The sequence below is a fragment of the Syngnathus leptorhynchus genome, chromosome 12, assembly GCF_054491065.1.
Source record: "Syngnathus leptorhynchus isolate UIUO chromosome 12, UIUO_Slep, whole genome shotgun sequence".
In the NCBI taxonomy this organism is placed as follows: domain Eukaryota; kingdom Metazoa; phylum Chordata; class Actinopteri; order Syngnathiformes; family Syngnathidae; genus Syngnathus; species Syngnathus leptorhynchus.
Window position 1 is genome coordinate 1,599,844 of NC_141206.1, and position 17,089 is coordinate 1,616,932.

Here is a 17,089-nt window from a genome sequence, read left to right on the forward strand (position 1 = left end):
TGCACAACATTACACACAATATCTACTTCACCCTTTTTGCAAAACATTACACAGTGATTTGTAAAACTCTACACACATTTTCACACCTTGGTCGCACCATCTTGGATTTGCTCAGTCACTAAACAAAGTTAGAGTTCGTGCTGCAGGTGCGCGCCAAGTGACAGTGGCAATTTGGAATCACAGCAAGACAAGCGAGTGACCGTGATGGAGAAGAGAAAATCCAAATGCCGAACAGGACCCTAGACAAAATTATGACACAAATGAAGGCTCTAATATGAGTGGTGGACAAAAGAAAAAAGAAAAGACGGTGAGATGGAGGCAATATAGTGAATGCTGTCTTTCATTTGGATTCACTTTCAGCGGAGATGCCACAGCACCGACTCCGTTGTGCATGATGTGTGTGGTGAGATGTCCAATAGCGCCATGGTGCCAAGCAATCTTAAACCCCATCTCCAAACAAAACACCCTTCCATTCAAAACAAGCCGACTATTTTGTACGCTTATGTACAAACAATGAGAAACAGGGAAATTTTGGGAGAAAAAACACAAAGGTAAATGGGAGAGCCCTCAAAGCTAGCTACCTTGTCGCTGATCTCGTAGCTAAATCAAAAAGGTCCCACACTGTGGCAGAAACATTAATACTGCCAGCTTGTAAAGCCAATGTAAATGAGATGCTCGGCCTTGATGCAGCCAAAGAGATAGCTAAAGTGCCTCTCTCAGATAACACAATTGCCCTTCGTATTGATGACATGTCAGCAGATATCGAAACTGTTGTATTAAAAAAAGATACGCATCAGTCAGAAATTTGCCTTGCAACTTGATGAGTCGATGGATATTGGTGGACATTGTCAGCTCTTGGCCAACGTGCGTTTTGTGGATGGAGAAGCCATTAGAGAAAACTTCCTATTTTGCAAGGCACTGCCAAAAAAATCAACAGGAGAGGAAGTATTTTGGGTCACGTCGGAATATCTTGACCAAAGCGGACTTACGTGGGAAAAACTGCACAGGGGTCTGCACTGATGGAGAAGCAGCCATGGTCGGGCACATCAAAGGCTTCGTAAGTACAGTCAAAGAAAAACCCCCAGATATTACTGTTATGCACTGTTTTTTGCACCGTGAAGCCCTCATGCCAAAGCCCCTACCAACAGATTTAGCTCCCGTGTTGGATGATGAAATGTTATTTGCGTCTTTGTGTGAGGAAATGGGAGTGGAACATAAAGTCTTATTGCTCCACAGGGAGGCAAAGTACTGGCCCGAGTGTATGAGCTGCGAGAGGAAGGTTTTTCTGACAAACGAGAGGTCCGATTACTCAAAGCTGCTTACAAGTGATGAGTGGTGTGCAAAGCTGGCATACCTGGCTGATATCAAAGTCAAAGTCAGCTTTATTGTCAATTTCTTCACGTTAAGACACACAAAGAGATCGAAATTACGTTTCCAACCGTCCCACGGTGACTAGACACATTACACAACACATACAAGCAAATAGCACAAAGAGTAAAAATGAATAGACAAGAGCGATGAATAAGTAATAAGCAAATAACCCAAATAAATAAACAATAAATAAATAAATAGATAAATAAGAGGAGCAAAATGGAGCAAGCGTGCATACAGCAGACGGCCAGAAAAAAGTGCAAAAGAACAGGACGTCATGCAGCCGAGGGTGGAGAGAATTCAGGATCCTGACAGCTTGGAGTACAAAGCTGTTGGCGAGTCTGGTGGTGCGGGAGCGCAGGCATCTGTACCTCTTCGAAGAGGGCAGAAGATAAAACAAAAAGTGAGCGGGGTGACTCACATCACACACAATCGCGGTCGCCTTGCCAGTGAGACGGGAGGTGTAAATGTCCTTCAGGGAGGGGAGCGGAGCCCCAACGATCTTACTAGCAGTGTTCACTATGCGTTGCAGAGCCTTCATGTTGTATTCAGTGCAGCCACCACCCCACACAGCGATACAACTGGAGAGGACGCTCTCAATGGTGCCACGGTAGAATGTGGTCATGATGGCAGGAGGAGCACTTGCTCGCCTGAGTTTCCGCAGAAAGTACAGGCGGCGCTGAGCCTTCTTCGCCAGCGATGCAGCATTGGTGGTCCAGGAGAGGTCATCACTGATGTGCACCCTCAGGAATCTGGTGCTGCTCACTCTCTCCACCACAGCACCGTCGATGGTCAGCTGCACGTGTTGGGCATGACCCTTCCGGAAGTCAACAACAATCTCCTTGGTCTTGCTGACGTTCAGCAGGAGGTTTTTGTCCCTGCACCACGTGGCCAGAAGGTCGACCTCCGACCTGGATTGAGTCTCGTCTCCCCCGGTGATGAGACCCACCACAGTCGTGTCGTCGGCATACTTCAGCACGCGGTTGCTGCTGTAGGTTGCGGTGCAGTCATGCATCAGCAGGGTGAAGAGCAGCGGACTGAGCACGCAACCCTGAGGGGCCCCCGTGCTCAGCGTGATGCTGCCGGAGACATTGTCGCCAACACGTACTACCTGAGGCCGCTGACAGAGGAAGTCCAGTAGCCAGTTGCAAAGGCAGGTACTGAGGCCCAGCTTGTTGAGTTTGCAGATGAGACGCTGTGGAACAATGGTGTTGAAGGCAGAACTGAAGTCTACAAACAGCAATCTCACATACGAGTCTCTGTTCTCCAGGTGGGTGAGGGCAGAGTGGAGGGCAGAGCAGATGGCATCCTCAGAGGACCGATTGGCTCGGAAGGCAAACTAGAAGGGGTCTATGGTGGGGGAAAGAACAGATCTGACGTGCGCCATGACAAGCCGCTCAAAGCACTTCATGACGACGGGCGTCAGTGCCACAGGGCGGTAGTCATTGAAGCAGGAAGGAGCAGGATTTTATGGCACAGGTATGATGGTGGCAGCCTTGAAACATGACGGGACGACGGCCCGCCGCAGGGAAATGTTAAAGATGTCCGTGAAGACATCCATCAGCTCCTCAGCACAGTCCTTCAGCGCTCACCCCGGGATGATATTCCATCATCTGAATGAACTTAACACACAGATGCAAGGAAGAAATGAAAACCTGCTTACAAGCACTGATAAAATGAACATATTCTGTTTAAAGTTGCAGCTCTAGCAACATGTGCAGCTTGGGAGCCTTGAGCTGTTCCCACTCACCGTAAAGCTGCATGAAGGCAACACTGCTGCAATGTGCGAGGTGATTGGCACATATTTGAAAACTCTTGAGGAGACATTGTCATTTTATTTCCATTAAGCCTTCACAGAATGTCTGGACTGTTAGAGACCCTTACAGCTCAGCATCTATTGCTGGAAAGGACATAACTTTAAAGGAGCAAGATGAATTCATTGAACTGAAACAAGATTGTAGTTTAAAGCTAAAATTTGCTGATGTTCCTTTGGACAGTTTTTGGTTATCTGTTGCCAAGGAGTTCCCCATTCTTGCTCCCGTTTTCAACCACATATCTGTGTGAGCTAACCTCAAACTTGACTGCGATAAAAACTAAAAACAGAGATTGACCGCGCTTGAGCAAGAGCTTTGTGTGTGTCTTTCTACCACTCCTGCCAGGATATCCATTTTGTGTTCATCGAAACAGGCCCAGGTTTCACACTAAGTGAGGGTATAAATACATTAAAAAACACATTAATTATATGTGTTGGGTCTAAATACCATCAGACAACATTTCATGCTAGAACAAAGAGGAGAAGACAACCAGGATGAGTTTACTCGCGAGGAGAACGATAGAGAAAGGAAGCTCAGTTACAATCTCCACCAATTCTGAATTCTTCCTCCACGTGCTCCTCTTTTTAATGTCTTGGTTGCCCTGGTTACAGAGGCGTTGCTACACTAAAGGGAGGGGAGATAGTGGCTGTAGCAACGCTGATTAGCTAAGGAATGTAGTGTAGTGTGATCTAGCACTTGTCGACCCCCGCATTGGGACTGCAGAGTCTGCTTTCTTCCCCCAACCAGTTGTCCTCTCCATGGGTGGCCGACTCCTCCTGACTGTGATCAGATAACTTGAAGCACGTTGAATGTCGCTTACCTGTGGAACAATGCAACTAAACCCTTGCTAAGTTTATCTTCTTAGTAAACTAACACAACACATAATAATATCTAACCCTACTTAAACATTTCAACACATATTAAGTAAATGTAAGGTAACTGGTATACAGTTCCTTAAACGAAACATTGAGTAAATATGGGATAACTTTAATGTCACTACTTCAAACTGTATATCTCCAGTTTCTATCATCTACAATCTATGAATCAAAGCTACAGTTAACTAAAAGGAATGAAGTCCCTAAACAAAGAACATCTCGCAAGCAAAGAAGACCTGCTCATTGTCATTGAAAACTTCTTACAAAACAAACACAAAAGGACAGGAAGGAACCATAAAGCTGACGGGGATCAATAGACCTTCTTTGAACTAAATACAGAGTACTTAGTTCAAAGGAGAGTCGTCAACTCGTAAAACATAAGCCCCCCTGGTCTGGCAGGCCAAGGCTTTCCCGAGGTTACTCCAACAATATGTATTACTGTGTTTGAGCATTGAGCATTGAGATTTTGTGTCATTTTGGTTGGTGGTGTGCCCCAAGATTTTGTAAATGTAAAATATGTGCCGCGGCTCAAAAAAGGTTGAAAATCACTCATCCACGGAATGTTTTGTGTCTGTCATGGAAATTAACTGAGCTCTGTGTGCTGTGTCAGTGCTCTGATTGAGCAACTATGTTTGTATAAACTAATAAGTGTATTTACACATTGATTGACATAAAAAGTATTAAAATTAATAGGAATATTTACACATTGATTGAAATGATAGAGTAACTTGTACAAACTAATAAGAGTATGTACACATTGCTGTTGCTCCCTCTTCAATAACCGCATCCACCAGGTGTGGAAGCAAGCATATGCTAATTTCAAAATGCAGCACCCATTCCATCGGGCTGCTCTGGTCCAGAATTGGTTCCACCCTGGAAGAGATGGAACGCCTTTCTTTAAAAATTCTGCAAAGCAGTCGAGAGATGGTGAGGAAGAAAGTGAAGCAAAGAAAAGAAACAGGCAGAACAGGTGCTGGTGGTGGCTGGTATCCAGGAGAAATCCTGAGAGCTGCAGCGTCAGGACAGGCATCTCCCAGTCCCCTCAGGAATGCCTCCTGCTCCAGTTCGCTGGGAGGGTTGGCTGGCTTCAGCCGCTTGGAGTCGCATCCTGTGAAAGAGGAAACAGTAGGAAATCATTGATGTGAATTGCAGTGCGGGTTGCTAAGTAAAGCATGCGTGACACACTGTTATAAAAGACTGGACTGTTCATATCTTAACTAATGCATAGTTTGTGTTGTGATTTTGAATACATGTGCGATAATGTGACAACATTTCAACATGTAAAATTTGTGCCATTTTCAAGGAACAACCTCATTATGTAGCTCAACATGCAGGCACCATGTCCAAAGTAATTGTTATTATGTCCTGAAATCATCAGAAGCAGCTCTCACCTGATTTGAATGTGATATCCTTGATTGGTTTTCCCACGGAACCTTTCCCTACAGGAGCAGCCCATGTGCGTGGCATGGAGGTGCATGCTACGCCTTCTCGCTCCTCCTTGCATGCCATGAGATAGAAGAGCAGTGCAGCGATGTGAGAACATGCTTTTCCAAGGCCCACTATACATGTGCAATGGGCTGTATGGATACAGCCATCTTCATCCCCCAGATCCCATGATTCCAGAGGTGGTGCACTCTGCTTCTGGCCATGGTGTACCTGTAAACAGAATGTAAATATAATTGGAATGAATGTAGTGGCATTTGGCACAAGCAATGATAGGTACACATGATAATGGTAACTATTATTAATCTGATGCCTGTTTTAATTCATGAAATTGTCACATAAACGTTTGATAATATTTAAAAACTTGTCATGAAAACCATTTAAGATATTGGCTTACGTAGATTAGGTACCTACTCATACTTGACAGCACAAGTAACGAGATCAAAGACTTCCGAAGGGTCACATCCATAGATCCACATGTTGCAGGTTGTACTAAGTTCATTCTGTTTCCTTTTTCAATCACTTTTTGGTTCTTTTATCACAAACAGGGTATTTTAGGTTGCATTACCTGACATGTTTCGGCATGAACTTCCGCCTTCATCAGATGAAGTGAGACCGGTGTATTTCTCGTTTGCAGTTCTTTTATGTTACTCTTCTCTCTCTTTTCAATGACCATTGGCAAATGTGACTTGACAAAGTGTCATATCTTGCAAAAGAAATAAAGACGACGTGTCTTGAGCTTCCTTGTCACACCATAATGTCACCTTCAAACACTCAACACAGATCATTCCTATTAATTACTAAGTATATTTTTTGAGTTTATTTAAAAAAAAAAAAAAGGCCAAAGTTCAGCATCCCTTCTTTGGTGGTGAGGTAACCACAAATAACCTTTGTGCAAATACACTCACATACTTCATCAGATGAAGGCGTTCATGCCGAAACATGTCAGGTAATGCAACCTAAAATACCCTGTTTGTGATAAAAGAACCAAAAAGTGATGTTGCAGGTTGTTACAGAAACTGACAAACCTCAGAATAAGCTTACCTTCCCACGGATGACTATTTTTTCTGTCTTCTTGCCTGTACTGCCATGGCTGGCATCTTCTCCATTTCGCTCCACTGGCTGGTACTCCACGGAATGGACATAACCAGCAGTCAGGTAGTGATATCCTTGCAAACTCTTGTAGGCTCTGAGGTCTTCCTTGGTATATGGACTTGAACGATCTATCAAAGATAGTGGAGCCTCGGTTTTCGAACGTCCCAGTTCTCGAACAAATCGGTATTCGAACAAAAAATTCGAGATTTTTTTGGATGAGGGACAAAATTCTGGTTGTCGAACCTTGCCAGATGAGCCAAGAGGACCCGAGAAAACCCCACCACGCGGCCCGGATGACGACTGACTCTGTTCGTTATTGTATTTTCGTTACTTTGAGGACTGTATTAACCTCTACTCATGCCTCCAAAGAAAGCAAGTGGGAGCAGTAAAGCCATCCTCAAACACAAAGACGCTCTTAAAGCAATGCGACAGTGAGCGTCCGGCGAGCTGCGGTTGCGCGATCGGACCAAATTCAGCTCCCTGCGCACTGAGGTCCACTTAAATTTTGGAAAGTCCCCAGGACTTTAAAAATATTTTCTAAATTTCAGCGACGGCTCTGTCACAATAATGCGACCAGCGCGGTGCAGTTGCGCGGTCGGCGGTGCGCTACGGTTGCGCATTCGGTGGTGCGCTGCAGTTGCGCGATTGGACGAAAATGAGCAAATGAAAAAATGCTTTAAAAAAGGCGTATTTTTAGTCTTGGAAGGGATTAAACATTTTTCCATTATTTGTAATGGGAAAAATAGATTCGGAAATCAACAGATTCACTTCTCGAACCGCTTTCTGGAACGGATTGTGGTCGAAAACCGCGGCTCCACTGTAGTTGTAAATGTCTGGATATGTTACTGGCGGAAAAGTCGCCTTATCAGCGAATCAACACAAATGTTATATTTTTTCAACTTTTTAATGTATCTCTTGCGGCTTTCTTGGTCCAACTGGACAAAATAATCACTCACGACACCCACCCAGGCCGCCATCCTCATGAGTCCTGTGGCAACGGACGAGGCTTTTTGCCACCCAAACAAAAATGGCCGCCCCAATCTGTGACGTTAGTGCATAGCCTCAATATTCATTCATTCATTCATTCATTCATTCATTCATTCATTCATTCATTTTCTGAACCGCTTTGTCCCCACGGGGGTCGCGGGCGTGCTGGAGCCTATCCCAGCCGTCATCGGGCAGTAGGCGGGGGACACCCTGAACCGGTTGCCAGTCAAGAGACGAACAACCATCCGCACTCGCACTCATACCTAGGGACAATTTAGAGTCTTCAATCGGCCTACCAAGCATGTTTTTGGGATGTGGGAGGAAATGTAAAATGTAAAAAAAAAAACCCCAATAAGTTAGTTTGAAGTTTGCATACAGTAAATTACAGAACGTAAGTATCTCTATGTGTGTCTAAGGTACATCATGGTTTTTGTTTGTCACGGTGCGTCTCCGTTCGTTTCCTTGTTATAATGTTGCCATGGTTTCTGTTCGCATCGCCCCTCCCCTCCTGTCTGCTCACAATCTATGTAATCGCCGTCACCTGCCTCTCATTACCTGTCATGTATTTAAGTCATGTCACACTAAGACCCGGGGGCCAGATACGGCCCGCCACATCATTTTATATGGCCCGCGAAGACAAATTGTGCGTCAAATTCGGGTCATTACTAAAATTGCAAATTGTCTTCACTTTTAATATATATTTTTTTTAATATTTGACAAGTTTTTACTCGTCTGATTTGTAAACTAGTTGTCAGTTTGTTTTGCAGCTTTTATTGCATATATGAGGTGGACATACATTTATTTGGGTTGACTGTCATAATGGCCCTCTGAAAGAAGCTATGACTACAATGCGTCCCGCGGAAGGAGAGAAAAAAAAAATGTCTGCGTGTCACTTCCCATTGGATTGTTATTGTTTTTCTAGTCGCTTGTCTGTTCTCGTCTTGTTTCGTCTTTCTTGTCTTTGTGTTCAGTTATTCTCGTCCCTAGTCGAGCCTCTATACTTTGTTATTTGAGTTCGTTTGATAAACCCTGGTCCTAGCTGCATTTGGTCGCCCAGCTCCATTTACTCCTTGACAGAACAATCTGACCAATTCAGCGACCAGCACTTGGACCAACAGTTACCAGCTCCCGCAGTTGCGGCATGGTCGCCACAGAGCTGGGCTCCTGCAACGCAAGACGCAACGCAATTTCAATATTTACTGTAATGTGTTGAACAGGGACGTGCGGTCAGAGGAGTCAAGACGTGCTGCAGCCGTGGGAGCTGGTATTGGTCCTGGTCCGGCGCCGCTGGATCGAGGTCCAACAGCGCCCGCAGGTCCGGCAACGGCGGGGCAGGGCCCGATAGCTGCCGCGAGTCCGATGGAACTCAAATGGCAGCCGCGGATCCGGCGACGTTGGGGTGGATCCCGATGGCGGCTGTGAGTCCGATGGCGCCGGGAGGAACTCTGATGGCAGCCACAGATCCGGCGACGCTGGGGTGGATGCCGATGGCGCACGTGCGTCCGGCATCGCTGATAGGCGCTGGCGGTGGGGTTGGTCCAAGTGCTGGTCGCTGTGATGGTCGGTGTCTTCTGTCAAGAATGGGTTGAGCCAGGCCGACCAAATGCAGCTTGAACCAGGATTTATTGAAGGTAAAGGGAGTTGGAAGGGAGCCAGGTGGGGAACCGACGACACAGACGGGAGAGAGACTCACGACCAGCAAACAGACCGACCGACCGACCGAAGTCCACTTGGACAAGGTTAAAATTCTGACCGTAAACCTCCAGACAAGACCGGGGGAAACCCAGCCGACAGGAACACCGGGCGCGGCCAGGAACCGAAAACAACAGTAGACACTGGGAGAAACACATGGGCAGAGCTTAAATACATGAGACAACAAGAAGGAGCAGGTGAGAGACATACCGGTAATGAAAGGGTGTGGCTAAGCGAAATTGCCGGCCGAGCGTCTCTGGCACGGCACGTGACATGTACTCAATAAGCTGCTGCACTACTACTTTTTCAAGAATTTTGAAACTGGCCTATAATTACTGAGACAAAGTGGCCGTGACTAAGTGTATTTCTCTAACAAAATACGTTAAATGTAAGCTTTTTTCAGGGGGGAATTGGAGCACTGACATAATGTTTTAATAGAGGTCTATCACATAAGTGGCAATGTTGGGCTCGCTCTGCCCTCCATTTAGGATGACTTCCTAATCTTAATAATGATTGACAGAATCGAAATGTTTCATGAAAGACGCTGAACAAGTCCAGCATAGTGGTTGGTCACCTTTTGTTTGCTTGGTGCGACCTTACAGGGCAGGGTGGAGCCACCGTTCTGGTCACCACCTACCAAGGGTTAATTCTGATGCCTGACTTTCCTGAAAGTTTGACATGGATGCAATTGCTCACTTGATTTTTTGCCATCTTCTTTTAAAGTGTATATTTCCAAAATATACAGGAGTAATTCATTCCATGACTCAATGCATAATTGTATTTGTCAGAAAAGTTACAGTGCTGAGAACTGATTGATCTGCCTGCCATCCACAATCAGTTAGATGGCATCAAATGCACGTATTGGAAGAAGCATTAAACCTAAGTCAAAGTTCATGTTTAGAATTGCGAAAATATTTCTGGTGTCATTGTGATTTTTTTTAATAGGGCTTGAATAAATGGGCCACCAGTTGCAGTATGCAAAATTCGATCACTCTAATTGGTTGTTAACTAGGGGGATCAGCGTGTGAGATAGAAGTAGACGATGAGAGCTCAACCAATGACCTCATCGAGCAAACTGAGCTGAGCGAAACCATGATTTAATTTCAGCTTGATCCTGCTTGTATTATGAGTGTGTTGTGCAGGTTTCTGGATATGTGTGCATTTGCCTGACGGATGGCAGCAAATCAAAACAGTTGCTTCTGCGTTCTGCAATCACTCATTTGTTCCGCAGACATCGCAACAATGACCGCTGTGCGGCAGCACTTCTCAATATCAATGTTTGAAACGGAAGTCGTCTTCATAGTATCGAGGAAGATTCGCCCGGGAACTTCGACGCTGTCGTAGACGCTTCAATTTCTCCTTAGATCTTACATATGTCCCGTTGGTGAGTTGCGGTTTGCCTTTATGATTGTTTAGTCTTAAAGTCTCACGAGGTTTGGGTTTAAATAAGCTACAATGTCGGTCGAATGACTCTTCTTTCTATCATTTCTCTGGATCCGTCAACCTTTGGCACAACGACAATATACAATATACAATATCAGCACACTAGTACAGTGATAGTAGTATAAATCCGAGTAGTGTTGGCTTTCATTGAACATTTACTAATCCGTTTGTTTGCGGTTAAAACCTCGGCTCTGGGTTGTAGGTTTGCATGGACATTTTCCAATGTATCATTTACATGGTCAACCAATTATATTCTTTTTACTCTGGCAATCAGTCCTCTTTTCGAGCTGTCTTGAAATTCGTGTGTACATGCGTGTGTGCGTGTGTGCGTGCGTGCGTGTGTGCGTGTGTGAGTGCGCGCGCAGGTGTGGGTGTGGTCAGTTGGTGGTCCCGCTGTCATGGAGGGCCGATTCGCTCACCTGCTGCAGCCTATCAGGGAGCTCATCAAAAACTGGGACATGGATTTGGCAGCGGAGCTCAACGACTACCTGGAAGAGGTCGAAAACGTTTGACCGCAGGCCAACAAAACAAACAAGCACAATGTGGTTCTAAAGCTGCGTCTGTGTTTCAGCTGGACGATATGTGCATCACGCTGGACAAAGGGGAAACCCAACTCAACTTTGCGGAGGCGGCGTTGCTGATCCAAGGTTCTGCCTGCATCTACAGCAAGAAGGTTAACAGAAAGCTGGAGATGTTATATTTAAAATGTCCACCCAGGCTCCAACTTTTCTTCAAGGTGTTCTTCAATGAGAAAGACCAACAAACATTCGGTTAAGAAATAGTCCTGTATTAATCAAGCCTGACCAATCGGCCGTTTTGACATTTCTTCTGCTAAAGATTCTGCAATCGCATGTAGCAGACAATACTGGACGTCAACTCTGTCTTTTCCTTGTATACGCTGGTCAGTTGGATTCATTTACATTTGCGGTGCTTGAGAGTCAGCAATCCAGTTCTCTTTGTTGAAGTTTGTATGTTCAAATCAAACTCGCTTACAGTCTCTCCATCACTACACTGTCAGAGACTATGAATATAGTGTAGTTGCAAATCCAACTAACCAGCGTATCTGCGTATGCATTGGCAAGGAAGACGGAGTTGACATCCAGTCTGGTCCGCCGCATGGGATTGTAGGTTTTTTTTAGCAAATGTCCGCCGTCTCACTCTTTCTTGGACAAGGAAATAAACAATTTGCACTATCCTGTATGTGACTCAACTCTGATGACGACGACGATGATGTGGTTGCAGGTGGAGATGCTGCATAATCTGGTCTTTCAAACGTTGGACTACATTCGAGACAGGAAGAATAAGTAAGCATCGCATCAAGTCTGCTTTTCAACTTCCTCTGATTGTTTTGCTTTTGTTTGTTTTTTAAATTCTGGTGATAGGCGAAGCAAAGAAGCAGGGCGTGGGGATGTCGGCACAGCAGTGGTGCAAAGGCATAATGATGACAGCGACGACGATGACGTAAGAAGTGCACCCCGTGAATGTCAACAACTGCATCTAGTTTCTTACCTGCTGTCGTCGTTGCAGTTTTGCGAACTGGACAATAAAACAACTGACTGGGTGGACAAGCCGGAAGCCAGCGCGGTCAGAACGCACGCACGCACGCACGCACGCACACACACACACACACACACACACACACACACACACACGCATCTACAGTACATGAACATATTCAAAGACAACCTGTACAGAAAGCCAACTGGGCACAAATGGCAGACGCACACACGCACTCCTGTGGCTTTTGTGTGAGCTGTCAGTCAAAGTGGCTGTTGGTGTTATTGTAGCCGGTGAAGGTGATTCCTCTCCCTCCGGTGTCTCTGATTCCTCCTGAAAGTCAAGACAAGCACAAGTATCCTCTCATCAGGTGGGCCAGCAAGTCTTAACCTCATAACAACACATGGCCTCCAGGTCTTAATATGCATATGTGGCTGTCAGTGCCAAAGGAGAGGTGGTGTGTAGCCAAAAGGACTTTCGCATCAATATTTTCCTGCCAGGACATGAGGACTTGATCAATCTGATGCTGTCCTCTGCCATGAGCACGCCTCGCCAGGATGCTGGTAACAAGCATGCACGCACACAAACACAAACACGCACACACTTATTTTGTACATACATACCCTCAGATGTTTCTCCATCCCATGTACAATTGTACATGCAAGCATCAGGTGGGGTTTATTCCGTGACTGGTGATTACAAAGTCATGGCTGACGATCACGAGAGCATGGTTGACATCCCCGAGCAGAGCTTTCTTCCTGCCGCCGCAGTGGAAGCACAACAGGAAGTAGACGACCACATCGACAGGCAGCAGGTCGCCCCGCATGTAGTAGTGTGTGTGTTTTGTTTTTTACTCTGTGTGGCATTTTGTGTTCAGGCTCCAAGTCGAGAACAGCAGCAGGTTGTGTCCAAGGATGCGGCAGGGCGCCCTGCTGTATGGTGCCCAAACTCCCCCCTCCCTTTATTCCATGTCCTGTTTCAGCACAACTTGTGGCCACTTCATGACCCGTATGCCACACTGGGAGCATACACACCTTTCCAGCTAGGTATGCCTTCAAGGGGGTGGGGATGGGGGTATTTAGCTCAGTTCAGAGGTGGACTTGACTACTCCTATGCTGGCTGCAGGAAAAAACTTCAAGGTTCCAGCCGGTTTGGACGACAAAGGCAAGAGGAAGCGTCAGGCTGCGTTGCCCCTTCAGGACTTCAGGACCTGGTTCAAACAAATATGTCAGACTCACGCACTTCCCAGAGGCTTCAACTGTCATCTTTTGTCTTTTCATCACATCAACACTGCTACTTCTTCTTGCAGATGACCTTCCAGAATGCAAGCTCAGAGAAGGACCCGCCTGCATTGGTACCACTGATGTGCTAACATGGCAGTTTAGCTTCAAGTCACATCAAATCTGAACAAGGAGCCGTTGTTTTACCGCAGACCTTGGCTACATTCATTGCCTAAAAAGAAAGCTGAGCTGTTTCAAGAGAACCAACAGGGAAGAAGTTGAAGATCATGCTTTAGAGGAGGACCTTCTAGAGCCTGAGGAAGCAGAGACCCAAGAAAAGCGCCAGGATCCTATGGATGGACTGAGGGAGTGTGACCTTCTGGGTAACATGCGCAAGCACTCACACATGCACACACGCACACCTGAGTGGTACATTATGCACATGTGTGTATAGATGCAGATGAAGACAACATGGAGCAGGAAGCGTCTGCGGCAGGAGATGACTTGTCTGGAGGTGAGTTGAAAGGACCGATGGACGGATTTCTGACTTGGTGACTTGCAAACGTTGGCTTGCAGAAGCTGAGCTGACTTACGAGGATTTGGTCAAGCTGCGAGTGGTAAGTGATGATGCCTCCCCTCGCCTCCCATGAAATGAGTATCATGTGCGTGCTTGCATGTTTAGGAACAGATGATGGGGAACTGTCGAGAATACACGCAAGAGACTGCCTTGTCCCACCGTGTCCAAAAGTGGGAGGAGCAGATCCGTCCCAAGCTCCTTTGGCAGGTTAGCCGCTTCTTCTTCCTCCTCCTCCTGCTGCTGCTCTTCCCACTCCTTTCCCTGCCTGATGCTATTTCCCCCCCGATAGGAAGCGCGTGCGCCATTAGACATCCATGAGTATGGTAGCAAGATTGTGTCAGCATTGGGCGGCTCAGGTCGGCGTCTTACCTTCTCGGCCATTGTGCACGGCTTGGACAGCGCTGAAGCCTGCAGGTTCCTGCTGGCCTCCCTTCACCTGGTAAGTGGGACGCTGTCGCTGTGACGTCACCTTGACCTCACCTTGCGTTTTGCAGGCCAACGATTACACAGTGGAGATCGACAGCGCGGCAAGTTTGGAGGAGAGCGTGGATTCGATGGGCTTGACGCTGCTCAGCGGGCTTCCGAAATAAAAAAATAAACTACTTTGATTGTCACCTGTCACTGTGTTGAACTTTAAACTGCCCAAGTCCTCGGTCATTTAAGCCTAAAAGCAGACTACTTCAACATCTTTGAATTTGTAAAAAAGCAAATGTCAGTTTTGCAGATTTTTCTCATGGACTTTGTGCAGAAAAAGAATTGTCAGTAATTGATGTGATTGATGCATTTTCTGCATTCTTACTGGAAAACCTTTGTTCACAACAGGGCAATGAAAACGTGTTGTGTTTGCGTATGTTGGTGACTGGTGAAAGGAAATAGACGACGGCACTTCAGCTGCACCGAGGGATAAGCTGAAGTAGTCTTTAGTAGACATGTCCATGTAGATTTTGGTGCTAATTGATAACTGTTTTTGTTTATTTTACGCAATAGCATTTACAATGAATTCCAATGCAATGGGGAAGTTGTGATCACATCCTTCCGTGATGTAGTCAGACTTTTACAGAACTGGTCCAGTTTGACAAGATCTTCTGTGAACACCTGTTCCAGTTGGTCAAAGTCTGGTGCTTGAAATGCCAGTCAGATGTCATCTGCATTGACGCATTTCCTGGATTTGGTAGTGGGTAGGTCATTTATGTAGAGGTTGAACAGCGTTGGAGCTAGGACTGAGCCTTGTGGTAGCACATTTGTCTGCCTTCTCCATGCGCTCGTGTTCTGACCGAGGTGAACTCTGAACCTTCTGTTTGTCAGCAGAGTTTGTATTATTGCCGTTGCCCACGCAGGGAGTGCTTTTGTGAGTTTGAGTAGTAGGCCTTTGTGGCAGACAGTATCATAGGCGGCAGTGAGATCGAGGAACACAGTCCCTGTCTTCAGTCTGCTCTGGAAACTATTTTCGATAAAGGTGGATAGGGCCAGTAAATGTTCTCCTGTGCTGCGGTCCTTGCGGAAACCTGCCTGATCCACACAAAGAAGTTCCTCTACTCCTGGCAAAACACGTAAAAGTAGTCGTTCCAAGATTTTGAAAGGAATGCTGAGTAGGGAGATTGGGCGGTAGCTAGCTGGCAGTTTGTGGTCTTTGCCAGGTTTTGGTATGGCAATGACTTTTTCTGTCCGCCATTTCTTTGGGATCAAGTTTGTTTTTACAATCCTAGTGTAGAATTGTGTCAGCCAGGTTTGGGCTCGGGGGCCGAGGTCTTTCATGAACTCTGGAGAGATGTTGTCATATCCTACTGCCTTCCCACATTTCAGGCCCTGCAGGACTTTCTCCAGTTCAGCAACTTCAAAAGGCTCTGGAATTCTATCCTTTCTGAGCACTTGGTTGGTGTTTCTTTATCTCAGATGAAACTACTCCTGGTGGGTTTGTCTTGAGTTACTTTTGCAATAGACAGTAGGTGTGATACAACTTGATTGGGTGTGAAGGGTGCTCGGTTTTGGCTAGGGGGGTTTTGTGCAGCTCCTAGACGGCGGATGAGGCTCCAGCATTTCCTGCTAGTGTGTGTAAAGTTCAGGTCAGCAACTGTCTCCTCCCATTTCCTTCGCCGAGCTGTAGTTAGCAATTCAATGAGATGGTCTGCTATCTCAGGGTCCCCTGCTGTTTTGTAGGCTTGTAGGAGTGCAGCGCTTTCTTCGTCCAGGCATGGGACGTACAGGGGTCGGTAGCCTCGTGGGATGGCTGAGTGGGTAGCTTTGTAGATGGCGTTGCAGAAGCGATTGTAGGCTTCATCTACAGTGATGGTGTGGAGTGGGATGGTGACAACACTCCTATCCAGAGTTTCACTGTATTTCTTCCAGTTGGCTTTGCGGAAGTTCCAGCGCATCTTCCATGGGCTGTTTATGACTGGGAGCTGTAGGCCAACGTGTACGAGTAAGGGGCGATGTTGACTGTGTGGAAAGTTGTCAAGGATGAGGATCTGAACAGGATAGGGCGTTCCATTCAAGGAGCTGACCCAAGACAGGTCAGGAGAATAGTCTTTCTTCCACCTGGCGGAGTGGAAGGTTCCTCTTTGTTTGGGATCATGTATCAGGGCATGGTCATTTCTAGATGCCCAATCTGAAAGTCCCTCTCCATCGCTATCCACTGCTGGGTATCCCCAGTCAGGGTGGTGGCTGTTAAAGTCTCCCACGTAGATGGCAGGGTGGGGTAGTGTGGGTAGGACCTGCAGATCCCAGTTGATAGGGCTTGTACACATTGACAATATTGAAACCACTGATATTTATGGTGTCAGAGAAATGTGTTGTTGTCAAGTGGTTTGCTTCAACTATGTCAGAGCGCACATAGGTGGCCCATCCATGTTTGGCATGTGGGGTGTGGCACAGGAGGTCAAAGCCTTTGATGGTGAGGCGGCCTGCTTCCTCTGTGCCAATGTGAGTCTCTTGAAGGCAGATAACGTCAATCGAGTGTTGGAAGGTGAGGACTTCAATGAGGCTTCACTTGGCTGCAGAAAGGCCTTCGACATTTAGTTGTAGTATTCGAAGGGCAGGTCCCACCGCAAGGTGCTCTTGAAGCTGTTTGCTATCGGC

General features: G+C 46.4%; 1 protein-coding gene across 4 annotated transcripts; it reads left to right on the plus strand.

Moving 5' to 3' along the window:
- The first annotated feature begins 10,520 nt into the window (after positions 1-10,520).
- ncaph2 (non-SMC condensin II complex, subunit H2) lies at positions 10,521-14,647 on the plus strand. 4 transcript variants are annotated; one of them, XM_085927064.1, is made up of 18 exons: positions 10,521-10,661; positions 11,086-11,217; positions 11,292-11,393; positions 11,963-12,024; positions 12,103-12,181; positions 12,248-12,304; positions 12,508-12,587; positions 12,659-12,780; positions 12,847-13,031; positions 13,095-13,263; positions 13,343-13,444; positions 13,527-13,571; positions 13,650-13,820; positions 13,892-13,951; positions 14,014-14,054; positions 14,120-14,221; positions 14,304-14,453; positions 14,509-14,647. In XM_085927064.1, exons 2-18 carry the CDS (start codon positions 11,119-11,121, stop codon positions 14,602-14,604), a joined length of 1,722 nt encoding a protein of 573 aa, XP_085783190.1. In that variant the 5' UTR covers positions 10,521-10,661; positions 11,086-11,118; the 3' UTR covers positions 14,605-14,647. The 4 variants fall into 4 exon arrangements, with proteins under 4 accessions (XP_085783190.1, XP_085783192.1, XP_085783193.1 ...); XM_085927066.1 differs by having other exon boundaries at positions 12,883-13,031; XM_085927067.1 differs by having other exon boundaries at positions 12,889-13,031.
- Positions 14,648-17,089: the final 2,442 nt, after the last annotated feature.

Coding starts and splice junctions, on each gene's coding strand:
- ncaph2 (XM_085927064.1), top strand. CDS start 11,119: ATGGAGGGCCGATTCGCTCACCTGCTGCAGCCTATCAGGGAGCTCATC. Junction 12,182..12,247: donor ATGACAGCGACGACGATGAC/GTAAGAAGTGCA, acceptor TCGTCGTTGCAG/TTTTGCGAACTGGACAATAA. Junction 13,821..13,891: donor GAGGGAGTGTGACCTTCTGG/GTAACATGCGCA, acceptor ATGTGTGTATAG/ATGCAGATGAAGACAACATG.